Raw genomic sequence first — 12,547 nt, 5'->3', positions numbered from 1 at the left:
AAATTAAAACATTCAAAAGAATAAAATATATAGTTTTAAATTAATCCTTGGATTAGAAAGAACTATCTAAACATAAAAGCAATGTTAAGAAATTATAAAGAAAAAGTCTCTTAACTACATAAAACTCTATGCCAAAACACTGCAAATGAAGTTCAAAGGCAAATGACAAACTGGGCAAAATATCTATGATAACTATAAAAGTTTAATATCTTAAATACGTATTTGTATTTCTAAAGTTTTTTAAAACCCACTAATACCTCAATCATTTAATTAGCATGTAATATGAAAAATTATTTCTTGGCAATTGCTAATATATATATTACAACAAAATATTTTAAGTGTTTTATTTCACCACAATCAGAGACAATGAATTCAAACATAGAAATTTTTACCCATTAAATTGGAAAAATTAAAGGAAATGGAGCCATTAAAAATCACATTTTCAAACGATATTTAATGATTTGGAGAAATTATAATAGCATATCAAGCAAAAATGCAAAATATGTAACTATATATCATCCAAATTTTGCAAAAAGAATTAAACAGAAGAAATATACCAGTGATTTTATTTTCTTCTTTTAACCTTCTTTATGTTTTTCAAATTTTATACAATACTTTTATAAACAAAAAAATTAATAAACAAAAAAATGATGCTCCATTTTAAGTGTATGACAAAAGGAAACTGATAATTTTGATAAATTTATAACAGCTAGCAAATAGCTACCATTAGTTGAGTACTTATAGGGAATCAAGCACTATTCAAGGTGCTTTATACATTTATCAACACATTTAATCCTCATACGAACTCTTGAGGTATTGTTAGCCCCATTTTATAGAAGACAAACTGAGGCACAAGAAGAGAATTAAGGTCACATAACTGGTAGGTAGAGAAGCTGATCTACACCCAAGCTGTCAGACTCCAAGCAAGGACTTCAGCATTAGACCAGAGTATCTCCCTGTGCAGCTATAATTGAAACACTGTGCAACCAGGGAAGTTAATGTTCTAGAAGAATATTTCATGGCAAGGAAAAATATTCACAACATAGCAAGTGACAAATTTAGTTCAATATGTCAAGGAGTCTGTATGTGTGTATGTGTATGAGAGAGAAAGAGTATGAATTTAAACAAACATCTGTCAGAAAGAGAAAGAATCATCCCACCTCAGGAATACAGTTTTAAAGTTTGCTTCACTTGCTTTCCCAAGTTTTCAAGTTTTTCAACCCCTGGAGTTCTGTATTTCCTTGATAACAAAGTCCCTCCCTCAGTCACGACAGCACCCTAAGCAGGACTTACAGGAGGTCCACGGAGCCGGAAGTACTCCCGGTGGGACACCATCTTCCCATCACTACACTGCTCACAGCAGGAAAAGGGCAGTCCCTTCATTAACTACATAGATAACCAGGAGGAAAGGTTTCTTTTCTTTTTTTTTTTTTTTCCCCGCCTAACCAGGTTTACTTAAAAACAATAGAAGAGTAGGGATGCCTGGGTAGCCCAGTTGGTTAAGCTTGGTTAAGCATCCAACTCTTGATTTCAGCTCAGGTCATGATCTCAGGGTCATGAGATCAAGCTCCACATGGGGCTCCGTACTCGCAAGGAGTCTGCTCGGGATTCTCTCTCTCCTCTCCTTCCCCCCCCACCCCGATCATGCTCCCTTTCTCTAAATAAATAAAATCTTTTTTTAAAATGATAAAAATAAAAATAAATAAATAAAAGTAAATTTGGTTATCTTAAACTATTTCTCATTAAGTTAGATAGTATCTACCTTACCGTATTTGGGGGCACATTTAAAGTACTGGATTTTCCCAACACTTCCATTGTTTTTTCCTTCTGGTTCATCCAACTCAATGCCAGCCCACTGCCCACTTGCAAATTCTGTTGTTCCGCAAAATCTTAATGTTCCAACCTAAAGAAAACATAAATCAGAATAAATTTTGAGGATTACTAGTAATTCTAAATGTGCTACTCTTGCCAACTTTACCATGGAAGTTTTTAAAAACCATTCTCTCAAAGTAGACTTTAGAACAGGAATACTACCAGGGATAAAAAGAGGTATTATATAACGATAAGAGTCAACCTCAAAAAGATGTAAGAATCCTAAATCTGTATACCTAACAACTGATTTTGGAAAATCTCCAAACATTTGGAAATTAATAAATATACTCCCAAATAACTCATAGTGAAAGAGAAAATCACAAAGAAATTTAAAAACATTTTGAATTGAGTGAAAATGGTAACACGATATATAAAAATTTGTAGGATGCAGCAAAAGCAGTGTTTAGAAGGAAATTTATAGCATTAAACACTTGTATTAGGAAAGGTCTCAAATCAATGACCTAAACTTCCATTTTAAGAAACTAGAAAGTGAAGGCCCAAAGCAAGCAGGAGAGAAACAATAAAGATAAGAAATTATGGGGCACCTGAGTGGCTCAGTCGGTTAAACATCTGCCTTAGGCTCAGGTCATGATCCCGGGGTCCTGGGCCTGAGCCCCACATCAGGCTCTCTGCTCAGCGGGGAGCCTGCTTCTCCTTCTCCCTCTATCCCCCCCCCCACCCAGCTCATGCTCACTCTCTTGCACACTCTCTCTCACTCTCTCAATCTCAAATAAATAAATAAAATCTTTTTAAAAAAAAGAAATTAAGAACAGAAAAAGAATAGAGAAAATCAATGAAACCAAAAGCTGGTTCTTTGTAAGGATAAGTAAGATTAATAAACTTATAGCTAGGGACCAAGTAAACAAAAGAGAGAAGTCACAAACTGCAAACATCATGAATGAAAGCAGGACATCTTTTCATACCCTCAGTCATTTAAAAAATAATAAGAAAATACTCTGAACAACCCTGTGCCTGTAAATTTAACAAATGAGATAAAACGTTCCAATTCCTTGAAAGATGCAAACTGTCAAAGCTCACACCTGAATTGTAGTTAAGAAACTTCCAAAAAACAAAAACAACACAACAACAACAAACCCTTCAGAACCTTATGGACTCACTGGTGAATTCTAAAATTCTTTAAGAATTTAAAGGAAAAATAATCATCTCTACACAAACCTAGTATATAAAAGTGGAAGGATTAATTCTCAACTCATTCCCAGCATTACCTTGATACCAAAACCAGACACAAGGATCCTCAACAAAATAAGAGCAAATCAAATCCAGCAATATACAGGGGCGCCTGGGTGGCTCAGTCGTTAAGCGTCTGCCTTCGGCTCAGGTCATGATCCCAGGATCCTGGGACTGAGCCCCACATCAGGCTCCCTGTTCAGCAGGAAGCCTGCTTCTCCCTCTCCCACTCCCCCTGCTTGTGTTCCTGCTCTCGCTGTCTCTCTCTCTGTCAAATAAATAAAATCTTTAAAAAAAAAAAAATCCAGCAATATACAGACTCCAACAATATATAGCAAATCAAATCCAGCATTATGACCAGGTAAGGTTTATCATGAGAAAGCAAGGCTAGTTCAACATTTGAGAATTAATCAATATAATTTATCATATCATCCACATACTAAAGGGGGTGGAAAAAACTTACTCTCTCAACATATGCAGAAAAAGCCTTTAGCAAATCAAATTTCAACATCCTCTCATGATAATAATTTAAAAAAAAAAAAAAAAAAACCTCTCAGCAAACCAGGATTAGACAGGAAATTCCAGAACTTAATAAATTAAGATACCCATAAAATCTACAGCTAACAATTATCATACTTAATGATGAAAGGCTAAGTGCTTTCTCCTTAATATTGGGAGCAGGACAAGTTTATCAACTCTTACTACTTCTACTCATCATTATACTGGAGGTCCTAGGCAATGAAATTAGGCAAGAAAAACAAATGAAAGGCATACAGATTGGAAAGAAAGAAAACTGTCTCTATTCACAGACAACATGATCGTTTACATATGATATCCCCCACACAAAAAAAAGCCAATAGAATTAATAAATTTAGCAAGGTTACAGGATATATGGTCAACATACAAAAATCAACTGTATTTCTCCATGAAATTTCCAAAACACAACCATTTACAATAGCACCAAAGATCATGAAAAACTTAGGTATAAATCTAGCAAAATACAGCAATATCTAAGATATGCTTAAAACTACGATTGGCAAGGAAGAAATCAAACTTTCATTATTTGCAGACAACACGATACTCTATGTAGAAAACCCAAAAGACTCCACCAAAAAAATTGCTAAAACTCATACATGAATTCAGCAAAGTTGCAGTATACAAAATCAATGTGCAGAAATCTGTTGCATTTCTATACACAAGTAACGAAGCAGCGGAAAAAGAAATCAAGGAATTGATCCCGTTTGTAACTGCACCAAAAACAGTAAGATATCTAGCAATAAATCTAACTAAAGAAGTAAAAGATCTGTACTCTGAAAACTATAGAATAGTTATGAAAGAAATTGAAGAGGACACAAAGAAATGGAAAAGCATTCCACGCTCATGGATTATAAGAATATTGTTAAAAAAAAAAAAAAAAAAGAATATTGTTAAAATGTCTATACTACCCAAAGCAATCTACACATTTAATGCAATCCCTACCAAAATACCACCAGCATTTTTCACAGAGCTAGAACAAACGATCCTAAAATTTGTACAGAACCACAAAAGACCCCAAATAGCCAAAGCAATTCTGAAAAAGAAAAACAAAACTGGAGGAATCACAATTCCAGATTTCAAGTGACATTACAAAGCTGTAGTCATCAAGACAGTATGGTACTGGCACAAAAACAGACACACAGGTCAATGGAACAGAATAGAGAACCCAGAAAAGGACCCTCAACTCTATGGTCAACTAATCTTCGGCAAAGCAGGAAAGAATATCCCATGGAAAAAAGACAGTCTCTTCAACAAATGGTGCTGGGGAAAATGGACAGCAACATGCAAAAGAATGAAACTAGACCACGTTCTTATACCATACACAAAAATAAATTCAAAATGGATAAAAGACCTTAACATGAGACAGGAAACCATCAAAATTCTAGAGAACACAAGCAGCAACATCTCTGACCTCGGCCATAGCAACTTCTTACTAGACACGTCACCACAGGCAAGGGAAACAAAAGCAAAAATGAACAAATAGGACTTCAAGATAAAAAGTTTCTGCACAGCAAAGGAAACAATCAACAAAACTAAAAGGCAACCTTCAGAATGGAAGAAGATATTTGCAAATGACATATCTGATAAAGGGCTAGTATCCAAAATCTATAAAGAACTGACCAAACTCAACACCCAAAAAATAAATAACCCAGTTAAGAAATGGGCAGAAGACATAAATAGATATTTTCCAAAGAAGACATCAAGATGGCCAACAGACACATGAAAAGATGCTCAACATCACTCACCATCAGGGAAAGACAAATCAAAACCACGATGAGATACCACCTCACACCTGTCAGAATGGCTAGAAAAACAACACAAGAAACAACAGGTATTGTTGATGAGGATGGGGAGAAAGGGGATCTCTCTTGCACAGTTGGTGGGAATGCAAACTGGTGCAGCCACTCTGGAGAACAGTATGGAGGTTCCTCAAAAAGTTAAAAATAGACCTACCCTATGATCCAGCAATTGTACTACTGAGTATTTACCTAAAGGATACAAAAAATACTGATTCGAAGGGATACATGCACCCCGATGTTTATAGCAGCATTATCAACAACAGCCGAACTATGGAGAGAGCCCAAATGTCCATTGACTGATGAATGGATAAAGAAAATGCAAGGTATATATATGGAATATTACCCAGCCCTCAAAAAAATGAAATCTTGCCATTTGCAATGATGTGGATGGAGCTAGAGTGTATTATGTTAAGTGAAATACATCAGAGAAAGACAAATACCATACGATCTCATTCATGTGGAATTTAAGAAAGAAAACAGAAGAACATATGGGAAGGGGGAAAAGAAAAAGAAACAAGTCATGAGAGACTCTTAATGATAGAGAATAAACTGAGGGTTGATGGAGGGAGGTGGGTGGGGGATGGGCTAGATGGGGGATGGGTATTAAGGAGGGCACTTGTTATGATGAGCTCTGGGTGTTGTACCTAAGTGAGAATCACTGAATTCTACTTCAGAAAACAATATTGCACTGTATGTTAACTACCTAAAATTTAAATAAACAAATGCTTAAAACTACAAAACTGATGAAACAAATAAAAAACCTATTAAATAGAGATATATTGCACTTGTGTTTTTTTTTATTTTATTTATTTATTTTAGAGAAAGAGAGTGAGCACAAGCAGGGAGAGGGGAAGAGGGAGAGGAAGAGAGAGAATCTCAAGCAGACTCCATGCTGATCACAGAGCCCAACACAGGGCTCAATCCCATGACCTGAGATCATGACCCGAGCCGAAATCAAGAGTCAGCTACTTAACCGACTGAGCCACGCAGGCACCCGTACCATGCTTGGGTTTTAAAGACTCCATATCTTTAAGATATCTGTTCTCCTCAACTGATCTATGTCAACACGACTTCATTCAAAATCCCAGCAGGATTTTTTGTATGACTTGAAATCCATAAGCTGATTCTACAATGTACATGGAAAGACACAGAAACTAAAAAAAAAAAAAAAAAATTGAAGGCCTAACAACATCTGATTGCAAGACTTACTATAAAGGTAGAGCAATCATTACAGAGTAGTACTGAAGAAAGGGTAATCATCAAATCAATGGAGTAGAATAAAATCCAAAAATACACCCATACACCTAAGGTCAGATGACAAAGGGGCAAGGGCGATTTAAGAAAGAAAGAACAGTCTTTTCAAAATATGGTGCTGGAACAAATAGGTAATCAGATGCAAAAAAAAGAGAGAGAGAAAGAAACTCTATCTATACCTAGTATTCTGTACAAAAGTTAACTCAAAATTAAATATAAAACTAAATGTAAAACCTAAAACTATAAACTTCTGAGAGAAAGTCCATGTACTGTATCTTCCACTCTCCTATGACACTGTAGAAAATTTCTTAGCTATGCTAAACACACAATCCATACAAGAAAAAGTTGAAAAATGAACTTCATCAAAATTTCAAACTTCTACTCTCTGAAAGACATTCCTAAGAGGATGAAAAGGCAAGCAACAGAGTGAAAGAAAGTATAACGGAAGCAAGATTGGCCCTGAGACAATCAGGTTAAACCCAGCTGACGCACACTATATGCTTCTACTTTTGTATAGCTTCAAATTTTCCAAAATAAGAACAACAGAATAACTCTTCTAAACATCCATTCTCAGACATAGGAATACTGAAGAGGTTGAACATTAATCCCAAGTTAAAAAAAAAAAGCTAACAAATGTCCTATGAATATATTCTTTTGGAAGCTGGTAAAATGTCATTCTCAACATAATCATCTGTTTGGAGTTTACCTTCCTTTCTGGAGCAATTTTCTCAGTAAATCAAACTTCCAGATTTTGGCATTTTCTGCAAAACCCGTGTCACCATCCCCACAAGCCCACACATATATTTACACATAACTGTGTTAGGAAATAACGGAACTCCCTGTTCCATTCTCCATACCCAGCTCCCTATTAAACCCAAAGTTAAAACAAAACAGACCTTCCCTATGAGGTATTAAAAAAGAGAGAATGGATGGCAACAAGACAGCGCCATAAGGACTCTGAGGCTTTGGAGAAAAATAGGCATCTGGAGCATCTTCAATAGGCTGGGTTGGGGGGGGGCAGGAGGGTCCTCTTTTCCATATACATTTTTATTATGAGGTTGAAATAATATCTAAGATTTCTCTATTTCTAGGATCTCAAGGCCAAACATCCATGAATGGCAAGAGTCTCCTTTGCTCCATTACTGCGAGGTAGTTGTAGTGGGAAAAACCCAGTGAGGGCGGCAGGGGGGCTGCAAGGAAACCCCTCCAGGCTCAGTGATGTCTCAGCTCAGGCCTCCTAATGCACTCAGCAGCCCTATTGTACCCCACTCTCCCCACCCCAACGGAGAGGCCTTCATTATTCCGTCCAAGGGTAAGCGTGCCTCTCAGTTTCACCATTTCCATTAAGTCTGTCTCTATGTACACACCGCACTTTCTAAAAAAACTCAAAACCCTGTCCACAGCGTATGGCTGCAGCCGTGGCACACGGGCCACGCACACTGCAGACCTTGGACCCAGCTTCAGAGACGGCCGTTACTTCCTTACCTTCTGTCCTGCAATAACGACACGATCCCCCAACTTCAGACCGAGGGACATGAGCATCGCCTTGCTAGTGACGCGGTCACAGTTTGGAAGCAGGGGCTTTGACATGTCACGCGACAGGGGCGCCGCATCCAACAACATCTGCTTGATTTCTTTAGCAGTTGCGGCAGCATCGGCCATCTCCAGAGGCATTTCCACTGGGTCCGGAACGACATCAGCAGGGATCTGCCCTTTGTCATTCTGCAAATACAGAGAAGAGAACATTTTCAATCCATATCACTCACAGCTCTACAAGGTCATACACAATTATTTTTAAAAATAAAGGTGAAAAAAAATTAAGTTCAATTCATTCATCGTGTATTTGTCAAACTGTTTACCTGAACACCTCCTACATGCCATTCTAAATGCTACTGACACCACAGTGAAGAGAAAAACCCTGCCCTCCGAAAGCACACCTTCTGGTGCGAGAGACAGACCACACACAAACAAGTAAAAGAGATGGTATGTTAAATGGTAAAAAGTGGCAGAAAGAAAAACAGTTCCAGACAGGGAAGGGGAGAAGACCTGAAGGGTGGCGTCTATGCAGGCAGGGAGGCCGGGGAAGGACTCACAGGCTAGAGGAGATGTGGGAGCACCATGCAGGCGAGCTGGTCGGGGAAGCGCGAGCGCTGAGCTCATGAGTGGACAGAAAGCCTGGCCACGCAGGTTTAGAGACAGAAGTCACAGCACTGACTGGCCTCCCAACCCCAGATCCGAGACTCTGCCGCCTCGGCCGTGTGACCTGATCCATCCTGCCCACTCATGGAGTGATTTAGTTAGTTATTTGAGGGGGAGGGGCAAAGGGAGAGGGTAAGGGAGAGAATCTCAAGCAGACTCCATGCCCAGCACGGAGCCCAACATGAGACTCCATCCCAAGACCCCAAGATCATGACCTGAGCCGAAACCAAGAGTTGGACACTTAACGGACTGAGCCACCCAGGCGCCCCATTATTGAGTGACTTTTGTCTTGTATCTACATTCATGCTGCCACTGGGTAGAGCAGACTCTTGTCATTTCTTAATGACTTAAGTAAGCCCGGCTGCCTGCCTCAGATCCCTGTCCTCAAATGCATCCTCCTCCACTGCATGGCGGTAGTGACCTTTCTACGCCCTTTAGGCCAGTGCCCTGCTCCCACCATTGGTGGCTTCATGCTGACTGTAGGTTACCATCTAAACAACTTATCAGGTCAGGCAAAACCTTAATTTGTTTCCAGTGTAAGTCGATTTTTTCATATTATCTGCCAGGCACTGGGCCAGGTCCTGTGATAGCAGTGTTCTGCTCTGATGGGGCTTACATTCCAGTGTGGATGACCCAAATGGAGCACAGACTTGAGAATCTGGTGAGTGTTTGAAAGAGTGCGGATTTCAGGAATAGAAACTACAGTTTCAATACTTCAACACTTCTCAAATGTGCGCTATAATCAAGAAAACAGTTCTGGTCTCACTATAAAGGAGAGACTGCATCCTTGGATTTAATCCTGCAACAAGATAAAATGGTCAGTTGCAAACCCACTAACGTTTGTATGGTGTTTATATAACCAAATCCGATCACATAAATTATCTCATTTGATTCGCACATCAAGAAAAAGCTTATGAATAAAACAGATAAAAATCCATGCCGAGAGTATATAGTGTAGTATAAGAGACAATAACCAACTAAACAAGTAAAATATGACTATCGCTTCTGGTTTACCAATTAGGGAAATTCAGTAAGGAAAGGTTAATGACTCCTTCAAAGTCATTTACAGGATTCCTGGCAGAAGGGACATCTGAAGCCATGTCTAGGACCCGCTACATTCAGCCTTTCTCCTACTTAGGGCTATCCTTCCTTCAAACACGGTATCTCTCTTCTATGTTCCCTAACCAGAAAAACTTAGATGTTATGAGAGAGTTTCCAGACTGTAATCTTCTTTTAATATAATGAATCGAGATTCTTTTGCTGAGAAAATTCTTTTCCTTGTCTTCTCTGCTGATAATGATCTTCAAACGCTCCATTTGGATGAAAGAATGAGGTTTTTAAAACACACTTAGTTTGTGAGTGCGTCACAGTTTTTATTTTAAAATTCAAGTCAGTTTGGTCCTAAGTAAAAACATGGCAGGGAGACATGTTATCAAATTTCTGGGACAGTGATGGGACTGTTTTAAAGAATTTCAGATTTCAAAGAAAATATACAAAATATAATAAAGGTATGTATAGCACTAATATGTACTCTTGACAAAAAGAGGGGGGATTTTTTTTTTAACCTTGTACTGATAAGTTGTAAGCTATATTGACAAGGACTCTTTTTCTTTTTTTATTTTATTATGTTATGTTAATTACCATCATTAGTTTTTGATGTATTGTTCCATGATTCATTGTTTGCATATAACACTCAGGGCTCCATTCAATACATGCCCTCCTTAATACCCATCACCCGGCTAACCCGACCCCCCACTCCCTCCCCTCTAGAACCCTCAGTTTGTTTCTCAGAGTCCACAGTCAAGGACTCTTTTACTTTAAATTTTTAAGTCCTCACCTTTCTAGAGTAAGTCACACACTTATTTTAATTCCTATAGAATGTGGCAACTAAAACTTCTGTTAAAATAATAATAATAACAGGGGCCCCTGGGTGGCTCAGTCCTTAAGAGTCTGCCTTCCACTCAGGTCATGATCTCAGGGTCCTGGGATCGAGCCCCGCATCGGGCTCCCTGCTTAGCAGGGAGTCTGCTCCTCCCATTGCCCGCTGCTCTCCCTGCTTGTACTCACACTCTCGCTCTCCCTCTCTCTCCCTCTCTGACAAATAAGTAAATAAAATCTTAAAAAAAAATAGTCTCTCCACTGAGGAGGTTTTGTCAACAGTCGTACTAGGAAAAGCAAAAACATATCACCTTCACATTCCAGCCAAATTGGGGGATCATCTCCTAGCCCTGGTGAATGCTACTCTCCTCTCTGCCTAAAAGGCTTTTCGCACCTCCTTCGTCTAACTGGTTAGTTCTTAACTATGTTTAAGTGCTCAATGTCACCTTTGCCCTTGTCTGTGACCCATGGCACTCTGTGCCCACCCCCACATCGTAACCCACTGAATGCCAACACACTACAGCAAAATTACTTGTCCATTCTCCCCTCTAGACTATACTCTCTTTGGCGACAATGACTTTTATTTATTGTTTTCTCCCCGCGCCCAAGAAACAATAGGAAAGGAGGGAGGGGGAGACTGGGGAAGGGAAGAGGGGAGAAGGGTTAATTAACTAATGATGGGGTAAAACAGAAAGAAGAGTGGCAGAAAGAAGCAGGGAGGAGAGGGGAAACTAGAAAGCGGGGAGGGGGAGAGGAAAAGGGGAAGGGAAGAGGCTTTTTCAAACACTGCCCTCCCCTGTCCCTTCAAAGGAAGGCCCAGACCCAATTAAGAATCCCTGCCAGAGCAAGTCACTGTTATTCATATTAAGGAAAAGAACAGTGAGAGCCACTCAGTAAAAACAGTAAAATACCAAGAGACTTGAAGATTATGAAATCCAATCCTATGTGTTAACTTTGTAAATTTACTAATTTACATAATTACCATGAAAAAATACATTTTTCCTTTAATTTTTAAAGGTTTACTGCACTCCTAAACGTACATTTTTAAAAATGGACAGGGAAAGAAACAACAAATGTTGGAGAGGTTGTGGAGAAAGGGGAACCCTCTTACACTGTTGGTGGGAATGCAAGTTGGTACAGCCACTTTGGAAAACAGTGTGGAGGTTCCTCAAAAATTTAAAAATAGAGGGGCGCCTGGGTGGCTCAGTTGGTTAAGCAACTGCCTTCGGCTCAGGTCATGATCCTGGAGTCCCGGGATCGAGTCCCGCATCGGGCTCCCTGCTCGGCAGGGAGTCTGCTTCTCCCTCTGACCCTCCTCCCTCTCATGCTCTCTGTCTCTCATTCTCTCTCTCTCAAATAAATAAATAAAATCTTTAAAAAAAAAAAAAAAAAATTTAAAAATAGAGCTACCCTATGACCCAGCAATTGCACTCCTGGGTATTTACCCCAAAGACACAGATGTAGTGAAAAGAAGGGCCATATGCACCCCAATGTTCATAGCAGCAATGTCCGCAATAGCCAAACTGTGGAAAGAGCCGAGATGCCCTTCAACAGATGAATGGATAAAGAAGATGTGGTCCATACATACAATGGAATATTACTCAGCCATCAGAAAAGATGAATACCCAACTTTTACATCAACATGGATGGGACTGGAGGAGATTATGCTAAGTGAAATAAGTCAAGCAGAGAAAGTCAATTATCATATGGTTTCACTTATTTGTGGAACATAAGGAATAACATGGAGGACATTAGGAGAAGGAAGGGAAAAATGGGCGGGGGGAATTGGAGGGAGAGATGAACCATGAGAGACTATGGAC

General features: G+C 39.1%; 1 protein-coding gene across 2 annotated transcripts in view; it reads right to left on the bottom strand.

Moving 5' to 3' along the window:
- Positions 1-12,547, bottom strand: part of CLIP4 (CAP-Gly domain containing linker protein family member 4) — a 78,247-nt gene that overhangs the window by 45,655 nt on the left and 20,045 nt on the right. For both annotated transcript variants that reach the window (XM_032391653.1, XM_032391652.1), the window contains exons 7-8: positions 8,136-8,372; positions 1,768-1,903 (exon numbers count right to left, since the gene is read on the bottom strand). In XM_032391653.1, coding sequence (XP_032247544.1) covers positions 1,768-1,903; positions 8,136-8,372 — 373 coding nt within the window. The remainder of the gene's footprint in view (positions 1-1,767; positions 1,904-8,135; positions 8,373-12,547) is intronic.

Source organism: Phoca vitulina, unplaced genomic scaffold (genome assembly GCF_004348235.1).
Source record: "Phoca vitulina isolate PV1807 unplaced genomic scaffold, GSC_HSeal_1.0 scaffold63, whole genome shotgun sequence".
Taxonomy (NCBI): domain Eukaryota; kingdom Metazoa; phylum Chordata; class Mammalia; order Carnivora; family Phocidae; genus Phoca; species Phoca vitulina.
This window is presented reverse-complemented; position numbering and strand designations above follow the sequence as displayed.